This window comes from Trachymyrmex cornetzi, unplaced genomic scaffold, assembly GCF_001594075.2.
Source record: "Trachymyrmex cornetzi isolate Tcor2-1 unplaced genomic scaffold, Tcor1.1 scaffold99, whole genome shotgun sequence".
Taxonomy (NCBI): Eukaryota; Metazoa; Arthropoda; class Insecta; order Hymenoptera; family Formicidae; genus Trachymyrmex; species Trachymyrmex cornetzi.
In genome coordinates, this window is record NW_017300343.1 from 1439590 (window position 1) to 1455835 (window position 16246).

The window sequence follows — 16246 nt, forward strand, 5'->3', positions numbered from 1 at the left end:
ATCATCAAACTAATTTATCACGTGTATTTATTTAAAAACTGCAAAACAATAATTATTTATTGCAAATAAAATATGAAAAGGTCTATGTTGTTAATTAATATCCTAGAAATTAACTAACGTCCCACAGTTTTAATTATAAAAGTAAAACATCAAAATACAAGAAAATTTTCCCAAGTATTTTGATTTTTAACCTTAAAAATCATAATTTGTCTCCAACATATGTATACTTCAACTATTTGGAAAAATAAAATAATACGCATCATGGAAGACTTGCACAATATGTATTAACATATCCAAATTATAGTAAATTATATATATATATATAAATTATACATAAATTATAGCAACTAATAATTATATTCTTCTTTGTTTTCGTGGCCTTGGTGGATTCCAACTTACTCTAGTATCATCAGTAATTGATACAATGTTCAATCCCACCATTTGGAAACCTTTTATAGAAGACTGAAATCCATAACATTTTCGATATTAGAATATATTATTCGACAGCGCTGTGATAATATATTACATAATACATAAAAAATAAAAAATAATTTTTAGAAAATACCCACCATTCTACCAGCCCCAATACCTTGTACTCGTATCCTCACTGTATTAACACCAGATTCAAGAACACGCTAAAAATAGACAAATGTATTTTAAAGATAAATGCATATATGTACTTCTTCCTTGTTTAGCACAATATATATTATATTTTACACATAAAATTATTATTATTATAGATCATATTCAATATATGCTTACATTACCCAAAGTTATAGCTGCTTGTTGAGCAGCAATATTTGTTCCTTTTTTAGCATTCTTAAAACCTTCTATACCTGCCGTATGCAGCAATAATACTTTACCACTAAAATGTGTCAAAGTCATAATTGTATTGTTAGGAGTTGATTTGATATTAAGAATATGTAATTCCTTATACGGCACACCATTAAAGAGTCGATTCGGCGTATCTGCATCAGGAAATAGATATTCTCTGAAACACAAGTATGAAAATGATTTCCTGCATAATCAATAGCAAGAAAGATTAAAATTGTTTAGTAAAGCATATATTTAATTAACACAATGGTAAATTTTGTTTCTTATAAAAAACTCAGCTAAAACAACACAATGAAATTGATCTAACACAATCTAAAATTGTTATGTAAAACTAAAACATGTACAAGCTAGAATGTTACACTAATTAGAAATGAAACTGATACTTACCGCTGATTAACATTGGTTGTCTCCGGCATAGTTTCTCCTTCAACCAATCCATATTTTAAATTGCCGACTTTTATTTTTTCATTCTTTGATCGAATTTCTTTACTACACAAATGGGTAGTGTAAATATTCCTTGAGGTTATGATACTCAAACGCGAAAATGCCGAAGTTACTCGGTGATCGATTAACACACTTTCCTGTAATCCAGGAAATTTCGCCAACCTTAGTACAGACTTAATCATTTCGATTAATTAGCCAGACGAAGTCTTAACGTTTTATTTAAGGAATAATGTCAGATTAGTACGAGCAGATAAACAGATGCACCTGCGAGACAATCATTACACTGTTGCCATCTTTAAGTTTCTCGTGGAATCACGAAACCTGATACCGACATAGTACAACGCCGCGCGCTTCGAAATAACTGATTTATCGATTCCTGGCGACCTCTCGTACGTAGTCCGACTGAACCTTCGAGAGGGTCAGTCGGTATTTCCGAGATTTTCGAATTTTATTACCGATTTGGCACGTCAAATTGGCAGAAATTATTTAAGCTTCAAAAACATTCGAAAATCATTCTTGCTTAATATTTTATATATTATTTATTATGACGCGTGTAATACATATCGAAATTGTATAATACAATAAATTAATAAACCTTACAAACACTTTTAACAAATTTATTACATCCATGAATACAAATAATCAGGGTTGAGTAGTGTTAGGTTAAAAAGATAAAAGTTAAGTTAAAAAGTTAAAAAGTTAATTAATTTTAACTTAACTTACAATTAGTTACAATTTAGACTCTCTTAACTTTTTAATTTTATTTAGTTACATTTTATCCGTAACATATTAATTTTTTATTTAATTTTTTTGAAGTTAAGTCTTACATAATACGCGGTAATAGCGATTTAAAATGAGGCGAAAATTGCAAAAGTGAACAAATTTACTAAATGTTGACCAATGAAATTATAAGTATTCTAGTGAATTTGCTCATTTTTGTAATTTTCATCTGATTTCAAATTACACAATCGATTCCCAGATTTCAATCTGTTAAAAACCGTGTATTTTAATAGTTTCTGATAGATTGAAATCTATTATTCCTTATTATTTAAATATAACACATCTTCGGCTCATGTGAGCTCACGTTGACCGGCTGTTCAGTGCAGGAGGACTCATTTTCGATACTTGCGAGAAAAGATATCCGACAAAAATTTCGAAATGACTTTATTATTTATATTTAATAAGTATGTGTAAACAAAATATTCAAACAATATATATAACAGTCTATGTAAACAGTATATATGAACAAAACATGTAAATAGAATATAGAGTATTTTCTAAATAAAGTACATATTTGTTATTTCCGTTATTTGTAAAACTGAAACTCTGGAATCATGAAATACAAAAATATAAAAAACAAATTTAACTTTTAACTTTTCAATTACTTTTTTTATTAACTTAACTTTTAATTCAATTAATTTCATTATAAATTAGCTTGTATCTTAACTAAGTTAAATTTTCAAGGTTGTTAACTTTAACTTCACTTAGTTAAAGAATAGTTAACTTACCTGCAAATAATATATTTCTCTTTCGGAAACATTACAAATATTAATAGACTGTTATTAGTGTTAATAATAGTAAAATACAGTCTTTAGTAATTCGCGTATGAACAATCAAAAAATAACGTTTACAAACGTAATAAAAGTTTTACACAATATCAAACAGAATTTTATTAAATTTTTAGGGATCCTAAAATCATCTGTTTCTTTGATTCAGTAGAACTTACACACATATAATTTACGTGTCATTGACACATCATTACACACACTACTACATCAATCGCATACACAAATGCGTATAAATTTTCTCTAACTAACTAATCTTTTATATTAGGTACCTAAATCTAGGAATTTTCAATATTGTTTGTTCATATAATCCCTAATTTAAATCAAAATAGTTTTATAAAGTATAAAACTTGTGTATAAAGTAAACATTGTTATGAGTTTACGTAAGAAGTCGATAACAAATCAATTTTCTAATCTGTTTCTGTTTTTGGCACAAAGTTGTCTAGTTTGAACTACATTATCGCTTATACTTTAATGGTAAAAAAAGATTTTTTAATTTGTAAAGATAGTTAGAAAGGTAATTAAAAAGATACTTATTTGAAAAATAATCGATAAAACAAACAACTTCTTCTTAACTGTTATATGTACTACACGTAGTAAGTTTTTTAATTAGGAATATATAGACCTTTTCGTGCAAAACATTTCTCTCTCGAGTATGCAAATCGTACAAAACTTTTTGTGCAGAGACGAGATTCCTTGAAATTTAAGAATTTCACTGTTTAATTGAATTAGTAAAAAAGCAACACTTTTAAAAGAAAGTATTAAATACACCGTTGTGTGTGTGTGTGAAACAGACAATATAAAAATTTCGTTACTTTGTAAAATTGCGTGTTGTATATCGCGTTCATTAATCCTTTAATTATTAATTGCTGATGATTAGAATAAATTATTATATTTTCTTATATATATATTACTAATGATTACATTTGTGCATTTAATTGCAAGTAATATAAACATCAAGTTACATCGATATAGATAACACTAATTTTAGTCTATATAAGAGTACTAAAATATATTATATTAGCATATATTTTCGTATTCAATCGGTAATAATGTGATTAAATTTCAGACAAATGATCTCAAATGTGAAATATCTTCTCTGTGTATAAATAATAGCAACGACAATTTACATGCTTCAAATTCATTATCATATTATACAACTTTTGTTATTTATACTATCCATTTGCATAATATTTGCATGTAAATCAATACAGTCTACCCTAAAAACAAAAATGCGTATTAAACAAAAATGCTGTTGAAATTTTGATGAAAGAAATTTAAAAAAAGGTTCCCACTTCTTAATTTCATTACATATATATAGCGAGGTTCCATAAAATTAAATAAAAATTATTGATATATAGGATTTGCATTTCTAAAGTACATTATATGTACATTATAAGAAAGTAATGTAATAAAGTTGTAACAATTCGAATGTCGTTAACACTTTCGTGTAAATGTTGCGTCGAATTATATGCGCTTCTCTATTCGTCACAGGAATTCGATGAGAATTTGCTGCTAATAGAACTATTTGTTCACAGCATTAAATCTGTTGTTACAGCTCTCGATTTCTTCCATTAGTGTTACCCCTCGAATGTTCGAAACAATGCGCGCGATTTCAATAGTACGGAATTACGTATTAGTTATCATTAGGTAGATTGTGTTACCGCCATTTCCCTTACGAGCCATTTCTGGTTCGTGGCTTCCCCGTTTGTAATAACACATGAATAATGTTGCTACGATAGTATTGTGTTGCCGTACACTCTCTTGTTAGTTAAGAAAACTTAAGCGACTAGTTCAATCTCCTATAAATACATGCGCCCGATCGTTTACAAATTTAAATGCAATAGGTATGCACATTTTATATACATATATACATATATATATATATAATATATACAAAAAATGCAATTACATAAATAATCAAACTCTCATTAGCCTCCCACATTAAATCGACATTATTAAACAGAATTTAATAATACTCCGCAAAGCATTAATTATATTTTACGTCTTGTAATATACAATATATTTATTCGAATCTTAATATTTTACAATCAAAAAGTACGACATTATGTCAGACATGAAAATAACAGATATTGAAATAATTTCAAGTATTTTAATAGTATATAATAATTTTTTCTTCTCTCTCTCTCCAATCGCGAAGCTGAAAGTATTTCCGGTGTGTGGCAATAATCGCGATATTTTACCAAGAATGGATATTTAAATTTTCATGCGTTTTTAATTGCTCAGCAACGTAACGATCATTAACAGAGACTAAATGCGCTATGAGTTGCATCATAATAAATAGACACGAAGGAAACGATTCTGTCCCAATATTTAATAAATTAACGGTGCTGATTCGGTGGCTTTGTAGGAGGATTTTCAATGTGGGCTCTACTTCATATACGACGGGATTGCGCACGCTCAACGTGCTTTGTCTTTCTCTTTCCATTCGCGAGCACTCTCGAATTAATTACGGGATCCCTCTCATTTACGCAGTTATTACGAACCTTACCCTAAGATCATTACTGAATTACCTGGAGAGCTTCCCGTACCTGTCTACACACGTACCTAATATATACACTTTGCTACATATCGATAGTTTGGAAGTATAAATACCTGTCCATTTTCTCGATCGACATAAATATTTATGAGAACCAAAAAGAAAAGGCAAAGATGGATTATTTGTGTAAAAAGGGCACAAATTCGCGCAAAAATCATTCAATACCGTAAAACTGTAACACACAGCATACATCTTTGCGCCATTTTTTTTGTCATATTATTTTTTTATTAATTATCTTATAAAATTTATAAGCGGATTACGTTATTTGAAAAATCACGCAATATTTATAAAAATTTAAATCGAGACCTTCAGTTTTGCATTCCAATTAAATCACGCGAGCTTTCAATTAAAAATCGATACATGTAACACCAATAATAACGATGTATAAAAACTTGTAGTTCTCAAAACAAGTATTGATTACTGACAGATTAAGATAGATTTGACCCCAATTAAGCGACATTGTTGGTTTGTGTGTATACTTCTTTTCATTCTTCTTCGTGCAACACGTGAATGTTTTCGTTTCACCTCGGGCGATTGCTAAAAACCGATGTGCAAAAATAGGATTTCCTCCATCGTTTCGCATATTCCGCTTCTTTCCTACTTGATGTCATTGCGCCACGTCGAAGCGAAAAGTTTTATATCGGATTTAACGTCATCTCAGCGACGGTAGCGTCGACAAGCGAAATTTGGTTTTCAATACAAAAGGGGCCTCGGAAGGAATAGCGGTTGCGTCGATAGAGAGAAAAACGGAAGGGGCAGTCGTGGGAAAGTCAGCAAGCATTCACGGCACTCAAGCTCGGTTTATCCAGAGGAATGGTATCGAGTATCCACTGTACCGTTTTCTCCGTTTAAACGTAGTCGGAGTATTCCATTTTTTGAAAGTCCATGGAGTTTCTCTGATATTTCTTAAAGTACTCACTACCGTGATAGATCCTATGCGCCCGCTTTATCCCGCTACTTTTCTCAGAGTTTCCTTCACATATATCATAAGGTTCCCGATAATCCGAAGGAAACAACGCGACTCGAAAGTGCAGTTTTTGAAATCGGGCCCGCATTTATGTGTGTTTCGCATTTTACATTCGCTACTTTCAATATTGAAATATCGGTCAATGGAATAGTACTGAAAAGATGTTGATTACTCACAACTACATATTTTTAAAGTTTATACATATATCATGAGTTGAAAAGTTCAGTACATGTTTGACGATTTTTCAAGTTTAATCCATATAGTTAAAAATGATTGTTATAAATATAAAGTAATGTAGTTCATAAGAAAAATATTTATAAGTATTTATAAATAAAAGAGTAAATGTTTTATTATTTTAGACGACAATCTAAAAACATTATTTTTATCTTTAAATAAAATTATGTTTAAAATCTTATCTCCATACAAAAGAATAATTTTAAAAGTATAAGTTCCGTATTTTATTCATTTTTTTCTCTCGTTTTATTTTCTGTATATAGGTACTTTTGTGAAATCGACAGAATAAATATAATCGAGCGACAGTTACGTTCAAAGTATCGTTAAAAATAACTGTATAGAATCTATAAAATAGTTGGCATTGTTATACATCGTTTTTCCGTTTGAATAAAGCAAGACGATCTGACTATAAGTAGGTATCTATCTTTTTATGTATCGTTCCGTTTTTATTATTGCATATTTCATCGCCTTTCTTGGACGGAATGCGATAGAATAAGAGAACGATTTTGTTGTGAAAAATGTTAAAATTATTATTCCGTTCCCTAAAAGAAACATGATTTGGGAGCTCGCAGCTCCCGAAGTCGTCACTCACTTGGGTCTTATTTACCCGTTTGTATCTACAGATTCCAAGTCTCTCTCCCTACTGCCTCTCTCTAAATCAATATAACGAGCATGATTCGAAAGCAGTTGCGTGTATAAAGGATATCAGTCTGTATAGTTCGTGAAGCAAACTTAGTTGAAACAAAATAGTTCTATTCTTCTTTTTCCATTTACAGCACGACTGGTTTGTACAGTATGAATTCGAAATATTCGATACTTTATGTACACATAACATATATATCGAGCAAATTACATGCAGTCAAATACCAATTTGTAAGTTGCAATTCGCGTGTTTGCATAATGTTATTCACCATTACAAAGTTGTAATAAATATACTATCACTACACGTTATAATTAACTTGAGATCGACCAATTGGCTTTATTACTTCTTAATATGATATATTGAAATTATAATATAATATGAAAAATTTTATTGTATATATTAACAGTAATAATACCTCTTAAGAAACGGCTTTTTATCTGTCAAGTCTTAAATTTACATATATACAAGGTGTCCGAAAATTCGCGACTAAACATATTATAGCAAAAAAGTTCTTGAAAAATTAAGTACAAAAGTTATTTGTGAATTTTTATACGGTAATTTTTGAGGTAATGGGGATTTAAATGGCTAGTTACAGACTCTACGTTTAGATAACTACCTGTCTATAGGAGTCGCGCGTGCAGTAGTATTAGTAAGCGTTGGTGAACGCACACTTCAACGCGCTCACTTTAATACTCACAAGTGACAATCTAAACGTAGTCTGTAATTGGCCATATTTAAACCCTCACATCTCAGAAGTTATTGTTTAAAATAAAAAATTTATAAATAAACCTTTTTACTTAATTTTCTAAAATCTAAAAACTTTCTTGGCATAGTATTTTAAATCGCCAATTTTGGGACATTGTGTGTGTGTGTGTGTGTGTGTGTGCGTGCGTGCGTGCGTGTACGCGTGTGTGTGCGTGCGTGTGTGTGTGAATAAATCTTTAAAGTGGCAAATCGTCTCTCTCCCTTTAATTCCGTCTTTCGCTCTTACATTTCTTAGATGTGTGGCTGTCGTTACGAGACCAGCAAAAGAATCCGGGATGAAAGGGAGTTATGAATCAATCGGGATTCTCCATCTTCTTCATTATTTATTCAACGACACTACATATATATATATATATATATATATATACGCATGTAGTCTAAGCCTGAATATTTTATGGTAACTGTGTTACGCGTCTGCGCCTCAGATATCGCGATTCGTGTTTGATGATCGTTCTGGTCATAAAAATGGTTGAAAGTGTATCAAAATCGCTTGCAGAAGATCTCTTGTCACTGGGACTTCGTTCTCAGTTAAAACTACATGACGGAGCAAAATGGGGTGCGAGGAAAAACAAGCTGTTCAACTTAATTCTGTCTTACTGAATTTTCGAAAATAGTACAGCAAACGTATATCCGAATGACCTAATTTCAATCAATAACTGATGTAATATGTATACCTACTTCCTTTACATATAGTTATTTATAAAACTAATGAAACTTTTAGCATACACATATCGAAAAGCACTTTTATTTCTGTGCGAAACGGAAACGAATAACTTTGATATCTCGAAATAAAAAAACTATAATATCCTTTGTTGTTTGAAAATATAACATATTTGTTTATTGATATACTACAGTCGTGTTTCTATCTTTAAATAAAATGAACTTTCGAGACACAATCTTATTCTAGCTTGAAGTACTTGTATACAACTTTATGTTAATTATTACTTTTGTCACAGAAAGGAAGAGAGAGAGAGAGAGAGAGAGAGAGAGAGAGAGAGAGAGAGAATATATATCGCACAAATGCTTTGAATACTGATGAATTTAATGACAAGCCTAGTGATAAACGTTCAAGTCATTAAATGAATTTTGATGACTTGATTAGTGCAGTCTGATTAACGGACGATTTTTACAATCACAAACAAAAGAATTTTCAAACATGAGAGAGAAATTATAAAATCAATAGAATCTCGGTGTCGGCTCGTTCGTGCTGCTTTAACTCCCTTTTCTTACTGTAAAAACTCACTCTTTTCTTATTCCATCTTTCCCCCTGTTCTTTTATTAACGAGTAATCGCGGCCAGCCGAGACGAGATACCCTTTTTATTTGGTCTAGCTAATGTGTCTGGGTATTCATGTATACGTATATGCGTATGTGTATTTAAAAAAATCTGTACGTGTATAAGTATCCGTGCATGCGAGTGTATGTGCATACTATGTACATATTTTTCCATAAACTATTATATAATAGTTATTTTAAAAATTTATTTCAAAATAAATCTCGATGAAAAAATACCCTTTGAGTTAGCCACTTTCCAATATTTCAAAACTTTTTAAAAATTCTTTGCTTGTTGTATACACACATTTCCATTTACATCTTTTAATAATAATAATACAATGTTATTTTATTATATAATCTATTTTATAAAACATTTTAAAAGAGAAGTATAATATATAAAAAATATTCATCTGGACTTCCATTTCTAATTTAATAAGAAAAATAATGCAATTATCTAATTATCTCCCTACCTAAATTCTTTACGTATCTAATCGTGCTGTAAGAAACCTTTATTGATTTATTAAGATTTAGACATTAGCACTGTTCATTTTTCTCTCTCAATCGATCTACAGGTCAGTCGAATAATCTACAATTGCCGATCAATGACACCTCGCTTCACTGCCAAATCCTAGTTTGGTCCACACCTGCAGATATGGACATTGGCTACGAGTAGTACGGTCAACGTTCTCTCTGGCACCCATCCTGTCGCTCGCTCTTTTTCTCTCGCGAAGGGTGGACACACACTCGGGCCTCGTCGTCGTCCCCACGAATTCCAGGGATCAATGCGTTGGTGCACCAAAACGCCTGCGCTACCCCTCCTTCGCATCCCTCCATCCCTTCCTATCGTCCCCTCCACGCCCGTTTCACCCAGCAGCAGCAGCAGCAGCAGCAGCAGCAACGGCAGCGGCGGCGGTGACGGTAACAGCAGCGGCAACAGCAATACTATCACAAGCACGATATCGCAGTCAACACGAGCTACAAGACTGCACCCTACTTTTTATGCCGGTGGCACAGCGTTAGCTTGTATAGCCTCGGTGGTAGTCTCGGTATGCCGATGTAACTGGTTGTGAGTCGGGAGTTTATTCTCTTGGAGTATAGGCAGAGCTCGGTACCTTGCGCTCTGCCATCTACTCACACCCGGTACGCTGTCCGCCTCTTCCACCACCACCACCAACGCAATCCCCCGATGCTCCCACCCCGGCGATAACGCTCCCTCTCGCTGTCTCTCCCTCCCGCGTGCGCGTCGTCCGACCCTCGGAAATTCTGAAAGCGGTTCGCGCCTGTGCAACGCGGGGGTGGCGAGGGACCGAAAATCGAGGTGAAAGGAAACTCCGCGGATCCGGCCTAAGGGTCTCTCCTAGGGCTGATGTGTGTCGGCCGTGCCCCCTCGCGCGTACGTCCTACGAGCGCGAAAAATTCATACACACGCGCGCGCGTACGCACGTACACATATTAACCCGTATACACACGCGCGTGCATTTCAGTTCATCGTGGATACGCGTGTATAATATACGTGTGCCGTGTGAATCCGTTGACGTATTGTCAATATTTTCATTACCTTGAGCAATCATTTTCTCTCGTTGCGACCCCTTTACCGCCACTCGCGGGAAGGAAGGGTGTTCGCGACGCGCGAATCGGTAATCGGGACCGCGTTCCTTCATCGGGCTACGTGACGCTGTGGTGACGTTCAATCGCGCGGTCAGTTCTCCAAGTGACACACTTTCATCCGCGAGAGAAGAGAAACTCACCGTCAGCGGGTGGCCGCAGCCAAGAGAACTGTGTAGGATAGTGTGATTATCCTCAAGTGCACGCAACAACCCGCCAACGCGGGTGGGAGTTTGGCAAGTGTGACATGCCAGTGCATTATCGTCGAGCTCAGTGACCATCCCAAGTTCTCCCTTGGTGACTCGTGACCAATAACACGTTCCTTCGTATGTCGCCTGAGCCAGCGGATCGCCAAGTGCGGAGTGAACTGGCTTTCAAGTGATCTCACTGCGCTGTGGTGCACAATCGGGAATCCGGAGGCCGGAGGATCCGTCGAGCCGCTCCCGGTGCTAGAGGGATCATGTGTCCCCGATTGCAACCCTCCTTCGAGGGTTGAGTCGCCGATTCGGCGTCGCCCGATCGGCTGACACGGGTACGCGAGTGTTGTGTTACGAGACAGGCGAGTCAGCGATCGTCGACCATCCGAGGACATCCTTGCCGTGACGCGAGGTGATCTCGCGGAGGGCTAACCGTGTACCACATTCTCGCGCTGCAAGTGAGTCCCAAATCACTGCAATTTCATGGTTCTCGATAGTGACGTAACGTTTGCTCTGTCTCTGTATTTGGATTACGCGATTACGGATTACTAGGTTGGTTATCAACGTCATGCCGGAGAGAATTGATATTGATGGAAGTCTGTCAGATAAATGGATTCAAATCCACGATGTCTTCACTGAGCGATTTTGGATAACACTTGTCGTTATGCGCGAGCACATACGCATATACAATGCGTATATGTAAACCTTTCGTTATATTTAACAGACGTTTATATATTTAGCCAGCGTACAAATCCAATTTATGTAGAATGTGTCGTCGTTCTTTTTGTGTTCCTTTTAACAATTTGGATTGGCTTTTTTTTTTAATAACAATGTCAAAGTACTAATAGCTTTGAAATTGTCCACGATTAAGATTAAAAGGATTTTTATAATCTGATGTGTTTTTTTTTTAGAAAAGAATCCACTTTACAGTTTTATCAAAAAATTTTTGTACACAGATGTATCTAACAAGAATAATTTCAAAAAATTTTACATATTGTTATTCTTTGGACGATATTAATTCCAACTTTTTCGAAAATATCAATATATATGTTCACTTATATGAATTACTGTTTAATCTAAATGTGATTTTGGAAGTACAATACATTCAACTGTTATCATACAGAAGTAACAGTTTCATTCAAGAATGATAAGCTTCAATAATGCACACGACACGATATTACAATTTCATTAAATATTAATTTGTAATTGGTAAAATAAAAAAGGCCATCAATTTAAGTTCTATTTTAAACGTGAAGCGATCATCGTTGCAAATTTCTAATGTCATTATCTCCTGTAAGAAATTTAATCCTTCGCGATTTCATCATAAAGCTATTAACCCCCAAGGGTATATCTAGTGCTTTGGTACTTTATATCCAGTCCGCGTAGACTATTGCAAAAATTGTGGTTATCGAATGGTTAAGTGATAGATTTTTGCCACTCATCTATTTCCAGCTAGAAAATCTTTAATGTCCTTATCCGCTTTGCAAAGCGATTTGTCACGATTAAAATCTTGAAAGGAATTTTCATCATGTTCAATTCGAGTTACTACAAACCCGATCAAACCCCAGACTCTACAGATCTCGGATATCGGCGAATTACAAAGCTTTCTGTCGCATGTTGCACATCGTGTTATCAAGACTCCTCTCTTATTCAATTCGTTTGTCTTTTTTATTGTGAAATTCACCGCGAATCATGAAAATTAATCTCCTTGATTATTAATGACGGATTATCGGGATCCTCTGCAATTGTTGTTAGTTAAATGAATATTGGAGCGTCGCAATAATTATCGTTTTCACAGTTTTTCGAAAGTTTCATTTTCTCGAGCCATCTTTTTTTGAATATGTATACACAATTTGATCGTATATTATTTTGAATATACGAAACTTTTAACTGGCACTCAAATCATGTAAGATTCTAAAAGTCGAACAAACTTAAATTTCTACATTTAATTTTCTTCTTAATTCAACATCGAGGTCGCAATCAATTTTATCGATATGATCTTTCTAAAAATATTATCCCTAAGGTAATTAATTATTTAATTTTACAAATCCCTCATAAATTTTACTAATCAGTATTTCTCTACTTCAAATTAAAGTTCATAAAATTTAATAAACCTCCCAATTAAATATATAAATCTATTTTCAATTAAATTATATCTCTCCTAATAAATTAATATATAAAATTCTATAGGATCTTCTCGTCCCATAATCTCATCTAAAAAATTTTATTTAACCACTAAATTCAAAATTTCAACCTAAAATGTATAAATTTTGTAAAATATAAACAGCGCGGGAGGGTAATTTATTTCTTGGAACTCAAGGCCACTTAAATCGCTATAAATCCCGACTATGCAAGCGCATAAGCCTCTAACACGGCGCGTGACGTGCCATTGATCATCACGCAGCATCGTTCGCGTGGTTAAGGTCTTAATGTTTGCTGCGTCGATTCTACTGTTATTAACCCGATATACGGCAAGATAAGCGGCGCGATTATTAGTTTCTAGCCAATTGCTTATTCTCTTACGATAAAATATTTTATTTCAAAGTGTGTCCGTAAACCAGTATAATATATGTGTCTTTAAGCATGCGCAGACACATTTTCCATTTCCTGTGTGAAAATATTCGTATTGTAATATTTTAATCTAATATTTATTGTCATTCGTTCTTCGGATAGATTGAATAATCTAAGAAATTGTCGATTCAATTACGTTGACATTCCTTCACGATTTAGAAATAGAATAGAATTTTTACTGTCTTTTCTATATCTCTATAAAATTCTGATTAAAATATTAATTAAAATCTAAAATTTATAGATCTATTACGCTACAGTATAATAAATTTAGCATTACATATCAAACTGGAGTGTTAAAAGCTATTTAACCAATATAGAGCCACTACGAGTAATGCAGATAAAATTATCATAATTTATAACATTAATCACAATCAAATTATCTTAAACTATAAAAAATATTCTATCAATATATTTAATTCTGTATATTTTAAGTCTATATATTTTCCTTAGTATATAATATCTCTCACGTTATTTCATACAAACTCCGACTAGTTCGAGAATTCATATCAAGAGTATCTGTCGTAAATACGATCACACGAGCGGCGCAAGACGTATGCATTACGAAAGCAGGTCGCTTCGGCTGCTCAACTTAACCGCATCGTCCTTTGAGATGCGCTCTTCTTAATTTGATTTATTACACTATCCGTCGCGATTGTGGAGTTTCCGGATATAACGCCTCGTGAGTCAGGTCACTATAAATTTCAGGCCCAACGCGAGCGGCGGAGTACGCTTTCGCGTTGCCGTGTGATGTGCCATTGATCATAGCGTGGCTCTCGCGTATAGTTAAAGGCTCGAGGTTTCGATATAGTTACATTAATTTTACGAGCCACCCTAGTTTTCCGTCCTTCCCTTCCCGTCTCCACGGCGTTTTGCTCTTCTGGGCACAGTAACGCCGTCAGGAAATTACAGCGGTATGTCGACAAGCGAGCTCCTCTTCTTCCATGTCTCTCTCTCTCTCTCTCTCTCTCTCTCTCTCTCTCTCTCTCTCTCGCTCCTCAGTTCCTTTGTTCTTGAACCGGATGTTTCCCGTCTCTCGACTTGACCCCACTGTTATAGTCAATACAACACACCGCAAAGTGTTCACTTGGGAAGATTATCCCTTTTTATAATCTGTAACTTCGTTTTTTTTTATATTTATCCTTTGGGATGCGTTATCTTTCTATTTTATAATTTAATCATCGTCTTTCTCTTTCCATAGCAATTTATAACTGATAAAATCTATCCGATAATCAATATGTTTATAAACGTATATATGTTGCACACACTTGTGTACCTCTGTACGTGTACAAGATACAATAAATTATATAATTTGCATAATACATTATTATTCTCCATTATTGTATTCGTTTCGGAAGTTATAGGAAATATTTACCGTTTAAATTAATCGTTTATTATACGTATATTACGTTTCCGCTATTATATTCCAATATGTATTTTTGACAGCGGTATTACGAAGGCAAACGTGTACATAGTAGAAATCTAATATATGAAAATAACGCATATCGTGTACGCGGTAGATACGTACATATAATTTCGACCCGTATGTTGACGAAAATTGTTTGCACAGTCACTGTTACCGCGCGCGAAATCAAACTATATCTACCCCCCACCCCCAACGTAATCTCCGCGTCATGCACTTACCAATTTCCAATTTCCGTTACTGGTACTTACATGCTGTTTCTACCTCGCCTTTACATAATACGTATACTTTACGTAGTTGCGCAAGCTTCTCTACGGAGCGTAGACAAGAAACCTCCTGTCTATACCATACCACACCTCCTGTCGCCGTGTGTCTTACGTTTTTGTTCGCGATATCGACCTGTCGTTCCTACCAAACTTGACTCTCGCGACAGGACAATGAACATCACTGTCTTTTCTCTCTCCCTTTACCTCGGGATTCCGGCTCCTTCCACGGGTCCCTTTGTCTTCGCTTGCGCGACCCTCGTCGCCTTTGGACCGCAAGTCGAACGAGAGCAAATTAGATATCCATTAACGTCGACTGGCGAGTTCGAAATCTTAATTGCAGTCAACCCTACGGTTGTTTGCTCACGAGCATGACTAACACGCGTTATATCCGCGCTACAAGGAGGATCCTGTCGTGTGGTATACCGGGGTGTTTCCTTCCCGAGATTGGTAAAAAGAGGGGAGCAGAGGATATTCTCGTATATAATCTCGAATAATCCTGGAAAGTAAGATCTCGCATCGAGACACGGCTTGTGGCGTGCATGAAAACTGCGTCATGAAAAGTTATGGGTTAAGAACATCGAAAGATGAGATGCTTCGAGATTGAAATTGATGATGCTGGGGTGTTACCATGGTGAGAATAAGGGGAAGAAGAGTGAAAAAGTATCGCATGTACGTTGAAGACGTTTTTGCAATTGAAGTAATAATTTTAGATTTTGTCAATCAGAATATAAAATGTTGTAAAACATATGTTGCAATTTCGCGATGAAAAAAATAACGATCACTTTATACCGTTATGTGTAAACAATTCTTTTATATAATTTTCCTGTTTTAGTTATAACCACAAAGAATAAAATAATCTTATTAATTATTGACATAATTTAAAAACATATATATATATATA

At 34.4% G+C, this 16246-nt stretch overlaps 1 protein-coding gene across 1 annotated transcript; it reads right to left on the reverse strand.

The window, feature by feature from the left end:
* Positions 1 to 354: 354 nt before the first annotated feature.
* On the reverse strand, positions 355 to 1549 carry mRpS11 (mitochondrial ribosomal protein S11). Its single transcript, XM_018521422.1, has 4 exons — positions 1222 to 1549; positions 763 to 991; positions 570 to 635; positions 355 to 462 (listed from the first exon to the last, which is right to left on the reverse strand). Exons 1-4 carry the CDS (start codon positions 1458 to 1460, stop codon positions 355 to 357), a joined length of 642 nt encoding a protein of 213 aa, XP_018376924.1. The 5' UTR covers positions 1461 to 1549.
* Positions 1550 to 16246: the final 14697 nt, after the last annotated feature.